The sequence below is a fragment of the Anas acuta genome, chromosome 5 (genome assembly GCF_963932015.1).
Source record: "Anas acuta chromosome 5, bAnaAcu1.1, whole genome shotgun sequence".
NCBI lineage: Eukaryota > Metazoa > Chordata > Aves > Anseriformes > Anatidae > Anas > Anas acuta.
The window spans coordinates 27,010,829-27,023,977 of NC_088983.1; the positions used below are offsets into that span (position 1 = coordinate 27,010,829).

General features: G+C 37.2%; 1 protein-coding gene across 1 annotated transcript in view; it reads left to right on the plus strand.

Annotated features, from left to right (window-relative positions):
- The window catches only part of MUC2 (mucin 2, oligomeric mucus/gel-forming), a 79,314-nt gene that overhangs the window by 12,630 nt on the left and 53,535 nt on the right, over window positions 1-13,149 (plus strand). The window contains exons 15-30 of the mRNA XM_068684173.1: window positions 143-269; window positions 935-1,190; window positions 2,063-2,115; window positions 2,417-2,526; window positions 2,940-3,091; window positions 3,544-3,682; window positions 4,279-4,389; window positions 4,735-4,914; window positions 5,989-6,228; window positions 6,875-7,031; window positions 8,165-8,293; window positions 9,174-9,321; window positions 10,246-10,289; window positions 10,868-11,101; window positions 11,478-11,495; window positions 11,903-12,376. Of these exons, the coding sequence (XP_068540274.1) occupies window positions 143-269; window positions 935-1,190; window positions 2,063-2,115; window positions 2,417-2,526; window positions 2,940-3,091; window positions 3,544-3,682; window positions 4,279-4,389; window positions 4,735-4,914; window positions 5,989-6,228; window positions 6,875-7,031; window positions 8,165-8,293; window positions 9,174-9,321; window positions 10,246-10,289; window positions 10,868-11,101; window positions 11,478-11,495; window positions 11,903-12,376 (2,572 nt within the window). The remainder of the gene's footprint in view (window positions 1-142; window positions 270-934; window positions 1,191-2,062; window positions 2,116-2,416; window positions 2,527-2,939; window positions 3,092-3,543; window positions 3,683-4,278; window positions 4,390-4,734; window positions 4,915-5,988; window positions 6,229-6,874; window positions 7,032-8,164; window positions 8,294-9,173; window positions 9,322-10,245; window positions 10,290-10,867; window positions 11,102-11,477; window positions 11,496-11,902; window positions 12,377-13,149) is intronic.

Here is a 13,149-nt window from a genome sequence, read left to right on the forward strand (position 1 = left end):
TCTGAGCTTTGTCCATTCCGTCTATTGTTTGTTGATCATGGGAATTAATAAAAATGACATGAGAGAAAGGTGCAGGATATTTCATAGCGACTGAGCTAATTGTTATCCTACGGGCTTATTGACCCCTTCATTCCTTCTTCAGAGATGTAAATATGACACCTGCCTCTGCAAGGACAATGAAGAATGCTTGTGTGCTGCCCTGTCCTCTTACTCAAGAGCCTGTGCTTTCAAAGGGATCATACTGGGAGGCTGGCGACAAAGCATCTGCAGTAAGTAGTGGAACTGTATTCCCCATGAAATTAATTAGCCATCAGAAATGAGTAGGTTTTCTCTGAGTTTGGTTGTCAATGATCTTAATGTTAAGAGATGTGGGGTGTTTTAGGAATGACTAATGGAATTAAAATAGACAATGCTTATAGTGTTAACTAATTTATGCTATGTTCTTTAGATCTCATTTGTTTATGACACACATTTCAAACTCAGAAAGCAGTATTTTTCACTTTCACCTTCTTTCCCCACTTTAAATAATGCTATTTCCATCTTTGACTGAGGGAGTCCCAGCCATCATTGCTTTTACGTTGTCTTTGCCTATCAGTGTATTTATTTATCATTGTCTTTCCTTTTAATCGGCAGTGCAGTATTGTTGAGAACAGGAGTTTATTATAACATGTTCTCTCTCTGGTTATCTGTATGTGAAACATATGGGTATTATGTAGCAGTTAAACTATTAGTAGCAGTTAAAATGAAATCTTCAACTGATAAACAAAGTTAGGCTTGCACTCCTTATGAGTTATGATATTTTTCACTTTAGTAAAATCTAAGGGAGTATTTTTACCATTACTTGCCGCACAGCCAAAGAAACCAAAATAGAAACATGAAGATTAAATTGTCTATCCTGCATTTCTAGTATATCAGTTTGCTATTTTCCTTCCAGCTGGTGAACTATCTGCCTGCTCAGGAAATCAAATCTTCCTTTACAATCTTACAATGTGTGAGCAAACATGTCGTTCCATTGCTGATGGTGAAAAGCACTGCTTGCAAGACTTTGCTCCCGTGGATGGCTGTGGCTGCCCAGATAATACATACTTGGATAACCAGGATACATGTGTGCCCATCTCCAAATGCCCGTGTTATTACAAGGGGTCATACCTGGAACCAGGGGAATATGTCATAAAAGATGGAGAGCGTTGGTATGTTTTATTGTGGCTTCTCATTCATAGGGTTAAAAGCCCTTTTTAAATTTACTTATTAAGTGTAAGTAATTAGGCTACTAGTGGTACTTTAATGAACATTTGTAATGTTTCACACTATCTTTATGCTGAGCAAAATATCATCCTGTTGCAATGTAATTCTTTAATAAGTGAGAGGTACAGCTTTGTTTGGAGTTGTGACTACCAGCCTTCACAAATAATATGCCCCTTCAGCTGCACTGTCATTAGGATTTTGTTAAACAAAGGGAAAAAAATTAGGTAATAAGAGGCCAGCTACTATGTTTTGTTGTTTTCTTTTCTGTCAGAAACTGATTGCTCATATTTTCCACTGGAGGAAGGTCCCCTTGATAGGTATTTGCTATACCATAGGCTTTTGAAAGCAGTTTTCATGGGTCTAGTATTTTTTATCATGAACACTCTGACAACTGTTTGCTGCAAACATAAGTGAAAACTCTGAAATACTTCCTTCTCTACCAAGGAGGACTGACATGGGAGAAGAAGTGTACAGGCCAACAGATTTACAGCATATGACATGAATGGGCATAAAAATTCATTGTGCATGCTTTGATTTAAATGTTCATTACTATCTCTTTACTGAGTTATTATGAAGCATTGTATTAAGGATTAATAGAGTAACATTCATTCCTTAAAACATAATATTTCTGTGCATTATGACTAAAATCTTCCCAAACCTTTCCCCAAGTGAATAAGAGCACCTCAATAGAGTTTACCTTGAAATATCAGTAGAAATTATTCAGGATGTCTGTGATACATACTTTCTTTTTTATTTTAAAATCCTTAAATTTGAGATTACATTTTTCTGAAATTGTCTTATTTCACTTCTTTCCTAGTGTTTGCCGAAATGCAAAGGTCATGTGTACTTCAATGTACATGAGAATGAAAAGTAAGTGGCATTATATAAAAACAAACAAAAAAAAACAAACAAAAACAACAACAACAAAATCAACCCAAGCCTCCTAGCCCCACAGTGTCCTTTCAACTTGAATTCTCCATTTATTTTGCTTGGTGTTTTTTTCTCTTTCTGGAAAAGAGTTACACATTTTTGCTTTATTCTGTCTTTACTGAGTCTTTTGTTTCGTAAGGATAGACATTCCTTGGGGTTTCCGTCTCAGTGACTGCCACTCTTCACAGACATTTGTTTTGCCTTTTCTCAGTTAACCTAAACCAAAAAATGTACCTTTCAGGTATAACAGAATGCCCTTCTAACAAAACCTACTTTGACTGCAACACCTCCCCGAACTGGTCTTCACAAACGCCTATACAACTTCGCTGTGGTACTCCTCAAACCGATCATGTATGTGCTTTATTTTTCTCCATGTCTTCTTCTTTATTCTCTATTTTATAAATAACACAATGCAACACTGTATTTCAGAGAAAGTAATTGTAACTAAAAATTTTTGTTTCCCATTCTTATTTATCTTCCTTTATTTTTCCCCAATAATTTTAATCTGTTGCTAAAGTAATGGTGATTCTACTCTTGTTTAGCCTCTCATTTTTGTTTTCACTAAGTGTACCTCCCAATCAAATACAATTCAGGTTCTCAGACAATCAAAAAAGAGAATGAAAAATGTTGGGAACCTACAAAGAAAAACCTTAAAAAACAAATAAATGTGAGGCTTGTTTGTGCCAGAGTGAAGTGAAGAAAAAAAGTGGAAGAAAAATTTAATACTTTTAAATAAGGTAGCAATTTCTCCTTCTATTCCTTAGTACCAAGCAGAGTGTGTCTCAGGCTGTGTGTGTCCTGAAGGTTTGTTTGATGATGGCAGAGGGGGCTGTGTTAAGGAAGAAGACTGCCCATGTTTTCATAACAATGAGTGGTATAATCATGGACGGAGCATAGCAGTGGACTGCAACACCTGGTAAGTTATTATTTTGTGTTCTCTTCTAGAATATATTCCAGGTGTTAAATTAAAAGCCATACCTAGACTTAAGTACTATAGTAGCTATGATAGCTGCAAGTATGTAGTCTTTAATTTCTGGCATACTTTTTGCTGCCTGAGGAAATAGAGATTGTACTGAAAATATTGGGGTAACTAGTTACTTCTGTTTTCAGTAGGCATCTCTTACAGGATAAGTGCACTCATTTTTTAGGCATAATTACTAACCGATCTAAAAAAGGTAGCTAGTCAGAGCTAAAAATTGTTATAAACTTAAAAACAGGCTAAAATATTGAAGCTGAGACTTAAGACACTCAGTAAAACCAAAGTGGGTATTGTGAAATTGTATAAGGTAGCTGCTTGGTTTGTTCTGCAGTTTTCCAAGAGCACACTGTTGGTGAGATCTGAAAGTCAACTTTTCCGCTCTCTTCTAGTACCTGTCAGAAAGGAGTCTGGAGCTGCACTGAAACAGCATGCTATGGGACTTGTATGATCTATGGCAGTGGCCACTATATCACATTTGATGGAAAATTCTATGACTTTGATGGGAGTTGTGAATATGTGGCTACTCAGGTAATGCTCATCTGCACTGAACTGGCATCTTGCAGTGCCTTCCAATTGCCTTGAAAATATAATTTCCTTTTTGGTTTTGCCATTTCTTACTGGCTGTCATCACTGTTCTTGAGATGTTTGCAGATTATGCCAAGATAAATTCTGTATTTTTAGCACAGGCAAGCTTTGTGAATGTTTTCTTTTGATACAGTGTATATAAATTGTATGCAAAAGGACTAGCTCAGAGTGAGCACTAACAGCTCATAATCATAATCTGAAATAAGTGAAAATCCTGAGTTTACAAAACAAAAACATTTTTTATTTAAAGACAATTGCTTATTTTGTTTCATTGCACTACTTGTTTCCCCGGTTCTGTCAAACATGAGACTCTGCATACAAATGTATGCCCAAACACATATGTATATACATTTCTGTATAAATAAAATATATTTGTTAGTGCATCTGTAAAAATATAGGTATGTAGGATCTTATATATGAAGCAGTAGGAACAATTTATACATTGTGGACATTTAAGTGTTTGCAATTATTATTAAATTGAAATAAAAATGAAATATCCTACTCAATTTTCATATGCTCATTTATTCCTTTTCCCATAGGATTATTGTGGTGACAAAAATTCTGTTGGCTCATTCAGTATCATCACAGAGAACGTCCCTTGTGGAACTACAGGTGTCACCTGCTCAAAGGCTATTAAAATGTTTCTGGGGGTGAGTAGTGATATTCATGAGTGTATATCAATATTCAAGTATTTCAAAAAAAGTCATGCTCCGAATTTATACAGATACAAAGCCATATCTAGCCAGCCACTAAAGACAGCTATAATAAGTAAAGGTTAGAGACCCTATCAAATGTTTTAAGATATAGATTTTTAGGTACTGAAATCTGTTCTAGTTATCTCAAGCAAAGGTGCTACACCACTTTCTGTCATCCTGGAAAGTCATCCAACAGACTTTTGAGTTTTTAGTTTCAGGCTAAGTTGTACTGTCACAAATGTCTAATATTTCATCTCATCAGTAAAGTTTTATAACATTTCTCATCTTTTTAACTTTCAGAATATTGAGCTGAAATTGGAGAACAAAGATTATAAAGAAATTCCACGACATGTTGGTGATAATGTGTATTACTGGAACAAGACAGTAGGCCTCTACCTTGTTATTGAGGCTAGCAATGGTGTGATGCTTATCTGGGATAAGAAGACCACAGTTTTCATCAAGCTGACCCCTGATTACAAAGTTAGGATCTCTCTGTCTTTTTTTGAAATAGTAGTATGAATAGACAAATGAGATAAGAAAACATGGATAATCTTTTATTCTGACTCTGAATTTAATCCTGTATCTTCTACACATGAATGATTAGTTTATGTTATTACTATCACAGCTTGCAGAGGTGCAAGGTTTCTTATAGTCCATTAATGTGCATCACAGAGTATGCATAGCATACGATTGCAATAAAGCTATGTGTCTAAGACATTCAGAGTTTGCGAATGTTAAGAGCCAGTCATCCAGAGTATTTTAGGGGATGTTAATCAACTTTATAAGAACTTGGAAACCTGCACAGAATCTCAGCACCAAGTCAAAACCACACTCCCTATGCAATGTCAGAAGGTGGTTCAGATTTCTGAAAATCAGGGCGCTGAATTATAGAGTGCTAACTTCACTGGGCTGAATGAGGAGGTGCAGGGTTAAGTAACAGGATCGTAATTCTTCACGGGTCTGATATACCTTAGTATATGTATATCACTACCAAAATTTTGCTACTGTGGGTAGGTTGCTACTTTTTTTTTTCTTTCAAGAAAAATGAGTGCCTGGCTTTTTTGTTTCATGGATAAAGAAATGATGCTAAGTACATCAGATGCTTTTAATGAAAAAAATAATTTTGAGCTGAATTCAATTCTCGCAGGTTTACATTAATAATATTCACTCAACTGAGTTACAGTAAATTGAGAAGAATGGAAAATAAATTCATTCTTCTCAGCTGAAAGAAGCTTAGCCACTCTTCAGTGTTATAAGTGGGATGAAGGGACACAGGCATGGAGATATGGTGGATCTAATTGGTTTCAAAGAGGGAAGACATGGCAGCTGTAGTTTGCTGAGTACACAGACAAATTAAAGTTTAATTTGAGTAACAGACAAATGAAAGTTTAATTTCTGTATGAATGAGTTGGAAGTAAAGGTGAAAATACATCATTTACAGGGAGAATCAATTGTCCTTTTTAATGACAATGTTTTGTTCTTACTCTATGTGAATCTGCTTCTCACTTGCATGGTATAGTTAAAAGCTGTGGATATGTTCATTTCCTTTTCCAGGGCAAAGTGTGTGGTCTGTGTGGCAACTTTGATGACAAGTCTAACAATGATTTTACAACCAGGAGTGGGGTGCAGGAGACTAGTGCTCTGACATTTGGGAATTCCTGGAAACAGTCTTCTGTGTGTCCAGATGTCACAGAAGAGGTTAAGCCCTGTGATTTGAAACCACATCGCAAGTCCTGGGCAGAGAAAGAATGCAGCCTCATCCTGGGTGATGTCTTCAAAATTTGTCACTCAAAGGTTTGTAGAGAGCAGTAAGTGACGGGATTGCACAGTGCATCTCTTCCTGTAGGAACAGTGAGATGTCAGAAATGAATGAAGAGAATTAAGTAGACTGATGTTCAGCTAAGTCTTCAGTTCAGCTAGAGGTGTTAGGACAGTTCAGCTAGCCTTAGCTTCTATATTGATTCCTTCAGGAGCTAAAATCCAATCCAAGTTTCTCCTCTTCTAGTCCCAAACAAAAACATTGATGAGATAAACTCCAAAAACTGGCAAACACAAAATTCTTTTCTTTGTATTTCCTGTTGAGTGCAGCCTTTTTGAGATTGGTCACAACTTGGCTGGCAAATCTTGCTGAAAAACAAAACAAAACAAAACAACAACTTCACTGGCATTAATCCAACTCGTTATTGAGGGCAATAGAATGGAACTCAGAAGATGTGAGCACTGCAAAAGACTTTTATTTTTAATCCTAACAATTTATAAAGGTGCTATATTACTTTAAGTCCATTTCTATACAAAATACATTAAGCAGTTTCTAGCCTATAACGTTTAGTAATTCGTAGAAACAGCCTCATTCCTGCCCAGCTCAGTTCCCAGATCTCAAGAGGTATCTCATGCTTATTAGTTTGGATATGAACTGGGGCATCATTCCTTTCTCCAACAGGTAAACCCAACTCCTTTCTATGATGCTTGTGTTCATGATGCCTGCTCTTGTGACAGTGGTGGAGACTGCGATTGCTTCTGTTCTGCAGTTGCTGCATATGCTCAAGAATGTACCAAGGCTGAGGCCTGTGTTTTCTGGAGAACTCCTGATATATGTCGTGAGTAACAGTTAAACACAACTGTGTCTTTCTGTCTGCTGTCAGAAAGCTTATTAAATAAACTATGAATACTGCAATATTGTCCTCTGCAGGGTTGTGCTAGCTGTGCAGCATGATTTATTTTCACAGCACATAAGGGAACAAATAGAACTAGTAATTTATGTATATCAATTATCTTTTATCTAGCCTAGGGTTTTTTGTTTGTTTGTTTGTTTTTTGGGGGGTGGGGATGGGAAGAAGGTGGGATTGTTTTAAGGCTAGGTGTTAAGTGATCCTTCCATTTTGCTTGGTAATTGGTGAACTCTAAATCCTGTTTCCTTTCTTCTTGTTCCTTTTTGCAAATTATTCAGAATTTAGTTTTAACAAAAGTACATAGAAGTACTCCTGTGTACATTAACTTAATCAGTATTGACTGTATTAAGCAGCATCCACTAGCGGTGCTAATGCTCATACCATTATGTGTAAAATAACATTTAAATTCATATTCCTCTCTCAAAAATGCCAGAAATGTTAAATTTTTGAATTGTAAAAATTCATTCTGATTCAGAATTAAGACTAGTTTAGCTTTCCAAGTGTAAGAAGTTGTAAATTTCAATTAGCTCTTATTTCTAGGTTTATGAAAGCTCCTACCTCTGTCCATAGTCAACTAAGCTGAATTCCATTTAAGCTGTATTCATAATGTCCTACATGCTTGTTCATGGTCTGCTGGAGGTGACTATCTATGTGATATACCAAGTAGAACTGTTTTGAATACATACTGCAAGAGATTTTTGAAGCTTGCTAGTAGCTAGGGAAAAAAAAAATCAGAATTTCACCCTTCATTTTAAATTTAAATAAATACAAATTCTTACTTTTTTTTTTTTTTTTTTTTTTTTTTTTTTGTAGTTTGAATCAAACATTTTCCCCCTCAGCTTAAGTGTTCAATATCAAAATCTTAGGCCTCAGAGTTTTGACCCCAAATTTTGAGTGTATCCTCTGTTTGTGTGTAGTAGAAGAAAATCCAGGTCCCGTGCCTTAAGAGAAATTTTGCTAGCTTAACTTGTAGATTCGTTTAGCTTTTACCTTTAAACATCTGGGCTGAGCTGCATTTTGGCAACTGTATTTTTAATCAACTTTCTTTTTTTTCTCATCAGCAATATTTTGTGACTACTATAACCCTCCTGATGTGTGTGAGTGGCACTATGAGCCTTGTGGCAGCGATGTCATGACCTGCAGGATGATTAATAATGTCAGCACCAATTTTTCAATACCATACCTGGAAGGTAATAAATTCCTTGCAATTTTGGTCTTCTATTTCATAAAACTTCATTCAAGTATGTTTAACAACTATGGATAAGTCACTCATCTTGACAAGACATTCCTAAATATGTTATGTTGAATTTGTGTCTCCAGTGAAGAACCTCTTCCTGATATCCAGCCTGAACCTTCCCTGTTGCAGCTTGACATCATTCCCGCAGGTCCTATAGCAGGTCACTAAAGAGAATAGGTCGGCGCCTGCCCTTCCACTCCCTGTCATGAGGAAGCTGTAGACTGTGATGAGGTCTCCCCTCAGCCTCCTTTTTTCCAGGCTGAACAGGCCAAGTGACCTCAGCCTCTCCTCGTACGTCTTCCCCTCTAGGCCGTTCACCATCTTCATAGCCCTCCTCTGGACACTTGCTAATAGTTTCACGTCCTTTTTGTATTGTGGTGCCAGAACTGCACACAGTGCTTGAGGTGAGGCTGCACCAGTGCAGAGTAGAGCAGGACAATTGCTTCCCTTGACCAACTAGTGATGCTGTGCTTGATGCACCCCAGGATATGGTTGGCCCTCCCGGCTGCCAGGGCACACTGCTGGCTCATCACCTTGCTATCAACCAAAACCCCCAGATCCCTCTCTGTGGGGCTGCACTCCAGCATCTCATCACTGAGTCTGTATGTATAGCCAGGGTTGTCCCATCCCAGGTGCAGGACCCAGCATTTGCTCTTGTTAAACTTCATGCGGCTGGTGATCGCCCAGCTCTCTAATCAGTCCAGATCTCTCTGCAAGGCCTTTCACTATGCCTGACTCAGCAAGAATCATTTACTTTCAGAAGATATCCTGTTACAGAATTAACTTTGTATACTTTTCTTCACTCTGTTTTCTATGCTACTTGTCATCAACAGGTTGCTATCCCAGATGCCCTGAGAAGACACCCATTTATAACGAAGAGACAAAGGAATGTGTGACTTCAGATAAATGTTGGTGTTATGTCAATGGTAGTCCTGTTCGCCCTGGCGAAGAAATACCTGCAGAAGAGAACTGTACAAAGTGGTGTGTAAATATGAAAAAATATTTGCAACAATTCAGGAAATAATTTATGTATGCTGAGCACCTCATTTTCTTTACTGTGCCTTAAGCATGTATTTTAATTAGCAGAGATACAACTTCAACTGAAGAACTGATATATTCTAACATTTATTAATACAAGTCAGAGTAACAATGCCATTTATTCTAGATGAGACATAAACTTAAGAAATGCTGCACTTCCAATATATACAGATTCAAAGTTTTTCATCCATAATTTTACAGACCCATAATAATACAGATTTCAAGTTGATAGTGTCTTTCCAATAGGTCTATTAGTAAAATAAACAAACAAACAACCTTTAAATATACTCTTAGAAGTGTTGTAAGTGATACAGTGACATGAAGCCTGGCTGTGTCTCTAGAACAACCTTTTGATTTTCATGGCTCTTTGGGAAGAGAGGGGCTAGTTTGCCTTGCATTCTCACTTAAGACTAGGATTTCAAAGTTACTGTAATCTGAAATGATCTGTACTAGCCCTGCAGGAGGTACCTGAGTCTTAACTGCTCATTCCTAGAACCTTATTAATGGTAGAATTGCCATCTGTGACTCCACATGATGACCAGAGACAAAAAGACAAAAACAAAAAAAACCACACTGATCTAGCTGAACATTTACCACTCAGACAAATGTCTTTTATTACTGCCATGTTGCAACTTGCAACATAAAGCAGTTTATGATAGCTTAAGATGCTGCACTTAAAGAATGCAAGTAATGACTTAGTTTGCATGAAATCATGATAGGCAATATTGGGAAATGTTATACAGAAAAGTATCCAGTAGTATGAATGAAGACTAAGTAACAAGTTTGTACACTTCTGTATTCTTGGTCTGCTAGCAGGGAGACATAAAACATCTGTAATATTTTAATTTTTGAAATTTTTGCTTTTAGTGTCTGTGGCCCCTCAGGATCCATTGATTGTGCACCAATCCCAGGTAAATAATGTCTGTTTGTTTTTAGAAAAACAGGAAGAAATAAATGCATAGAACAGCTATGTCTGTCTCTACAAAGGCTTTATACTGATTTGGAATAATTCTTTCCAGTGCAAGTGAAAGTTGTGGCCAAAGAAATCTGGGCAACACTTTTGCTGAACCTAGCTGTTAGTACTTGTTCAATCTTTTTCTCATATCCCTGTATTCTTTCCTCCCATGCCCCATATCTGAACTAATGGATTTCACTACAAGAGTTGCACTTTCAGACCACATAGTATTATTAAAAAGTGTCAGATACAAACCTAAGTTGCAGTTTCTCTCGATGTCTTTTTAAGCCTAGTTTGTAAGTCTGTTCTTCCAAGTCACTTTATATAGGGCTTTGTTAGATATGTTCTAACATTCCTCTAAACGTAAAGATAAATCAGTTCATTAGATCTAACCTTTAGGTATAGCTATGAGATGGGCGTGCATGACATAGCATTTAAATGTTTATTTGTATCCTTGGCAGGTCCATAAGTATTTTGCCTTTGTCTTCTGATAGCATTAGTAGACAAATTCCATATAAAAGCTCTTTCTTGCAGCATGTCCTTGTGTCATCAATGGAACGAGATACGAAGTGGGAAGCCCTGTGGCAGTAGTACAGGATGGCGACATGTGCACAACATATATTTGTGCAGCAAATGGAACTCTAGTTCCTGAAGGACCTTTTCCTTGTCCATCAACTACTTCACCTTTGACACCTACATCACCTTCAACACATTCTTCAACTTCAACCATTATAACCGGCAGTGGTACAACTACAATTACAACCATAGGTAAATCTTCAACAGAGATCCACATCTATAAATTACTTTCTTTAAGGAAAATATTTTAAAGATAGAATGTGCAAGTATCATACTTATCATAGTTGCTTACCATAGTTGACACAGCTAGAGCAATAATTACGAATAGTTTTATCACACTGCACTAAGAAAGATTTTTAACACTGAGTTGATTTACATTTTGTGGAAGAAATTGTGACTACAAATGTACAGGATTCCCTCCTTTTAGTGTCCTGCTGATAACAGAAATTGTCTCAGTAGTCACAGCAAAAAAAAACATAATTAGAATATTTAAAACTAGTATTATATGGTTTTCTAAAAGTTGCAGATGATGAAGGTTTTTTTTGTTTTGTTTTGTTTTGTTTTTCAGTTACAACTCCAGCAACAAGTAAGTTTTAAATAATAATAAAAATAAATTTAAAAAGTTACTATAAAATGTCAAAGGAACTTCTAAAGGATTAGTAAGTTGAAGATGACTACTACAGAAATACATTTTTAAAATGTTTGGTATTAAAACCAAAAAATATATGTTTTTAAAGACCTGAAATTGTAAAAATGTGACAAGTATATTGAGAAGAAAGACCTTTAAAGCCTCCAGGTTGGTGATTTTATTTTTATGTAAAGCTTCCTGTTGAAGAAACTGGTAACATTGAACCAGTTTTAGAATTCTTTTGTCTTGCAAAAATGACAAATTGCAATGCATCACTTTAATCATTAATGGAGTACAATACAAAATGAACCTACTCAGAATTTCCTCTGTGAGCTCAGATGCTGAACCTCTGTCTTTTCTTGCAGCTCCATGCTTTGGATTAATCTGTAATTGGTCTCAGTGGTTTGATGTTAGTAAACCTGAAGAAGGTGGTGGTGACTATGAAACCTATGATGAAATAAATAAACACGGACATGAAATATGTGATCATCCTGAGAACATTGAATGCAGGGCTAAAGATAACCCTGATTTAAGCTTAGAGCAACTTGGCCAGAAAGTGGAGTGTAATGTTACATATGGACTCATCTGTAAAAATGAGGAGCAAGTCACAAGTATCTGGCCTCTTTGCTATAATTATGAAATCAGAGTAAGCTGTTGTGAGTGGAAGGAAATTCCTTGTTGGCCTACAACCACAAGCCCAGTCACCATCAGAACAACAATACCCACAACTACTGCAACCCTGCCAACAAAATCAACTACCAGCCCACCAATAACCACTCCAGCCACCATAAGCCAGACCACGCCATCTGTTACCAGCCCAGTAACTTCAGCCTCCACAGGTATTTAGCAGACCAATACTCTCTTTTCTTGCCTTGCCATAGGATAAATAGCAGGTTGTCAGCTACTTAAGGCATGCCATCTCTGTGACAGACACTGAGCTGGCGTGAAATCTTACTTTGCTGGTTCTGAGCTGTATCCTTCCACTGAAGAGAACATTCTCAGAAGGACCCATTGTGTGAGATTAGAATAGACCTTGATTTGGAGTACCATCATTTTAAGCATCATCTGTGCAGGGCTGTGCAGAATTTCTTCTCCTTATCCTGCTTTCCTCCTGTCAATACTGATACTTGACTGTGGTTGTAGGTCTAGGACGGAAGAATTGCCTTGGTAGCCTTCACGGAACTATATAACCCTGCCAGTTGTCACTTGCCTGAGCTATGGCCTTTGGCTATTGAGACTCACTAGTACTTCTTTGAATCTCTTACTCAGGCTGCCATTGCACCACAGGGAGGTGTCATGAAGTTCAGACAGGAACATATCCCTGTGCATACTTCCTTCCCTGACTACACCTTCCCCTCTTAGCTCTCACTGAGATATCTCTGAGATAGTGAAGTGTTCAGAGTGATAAGGCAAAGGTGGGAAGAACCACAGGGCCTTTCTCCTCCTCATGTCTTACCCACTGTGGGGTACATTTCATCTAGTGAGAAGCTGACCAGAGCAACATCCCAACTGTCTTCACTAGTTAAGGGGTGTCTCAACCATGTCTGTATACTGATTTGGCTGATTTTCCTAGTCTGCATTCTGGAGTCAGAAAAGAAGGACTAGTGATATA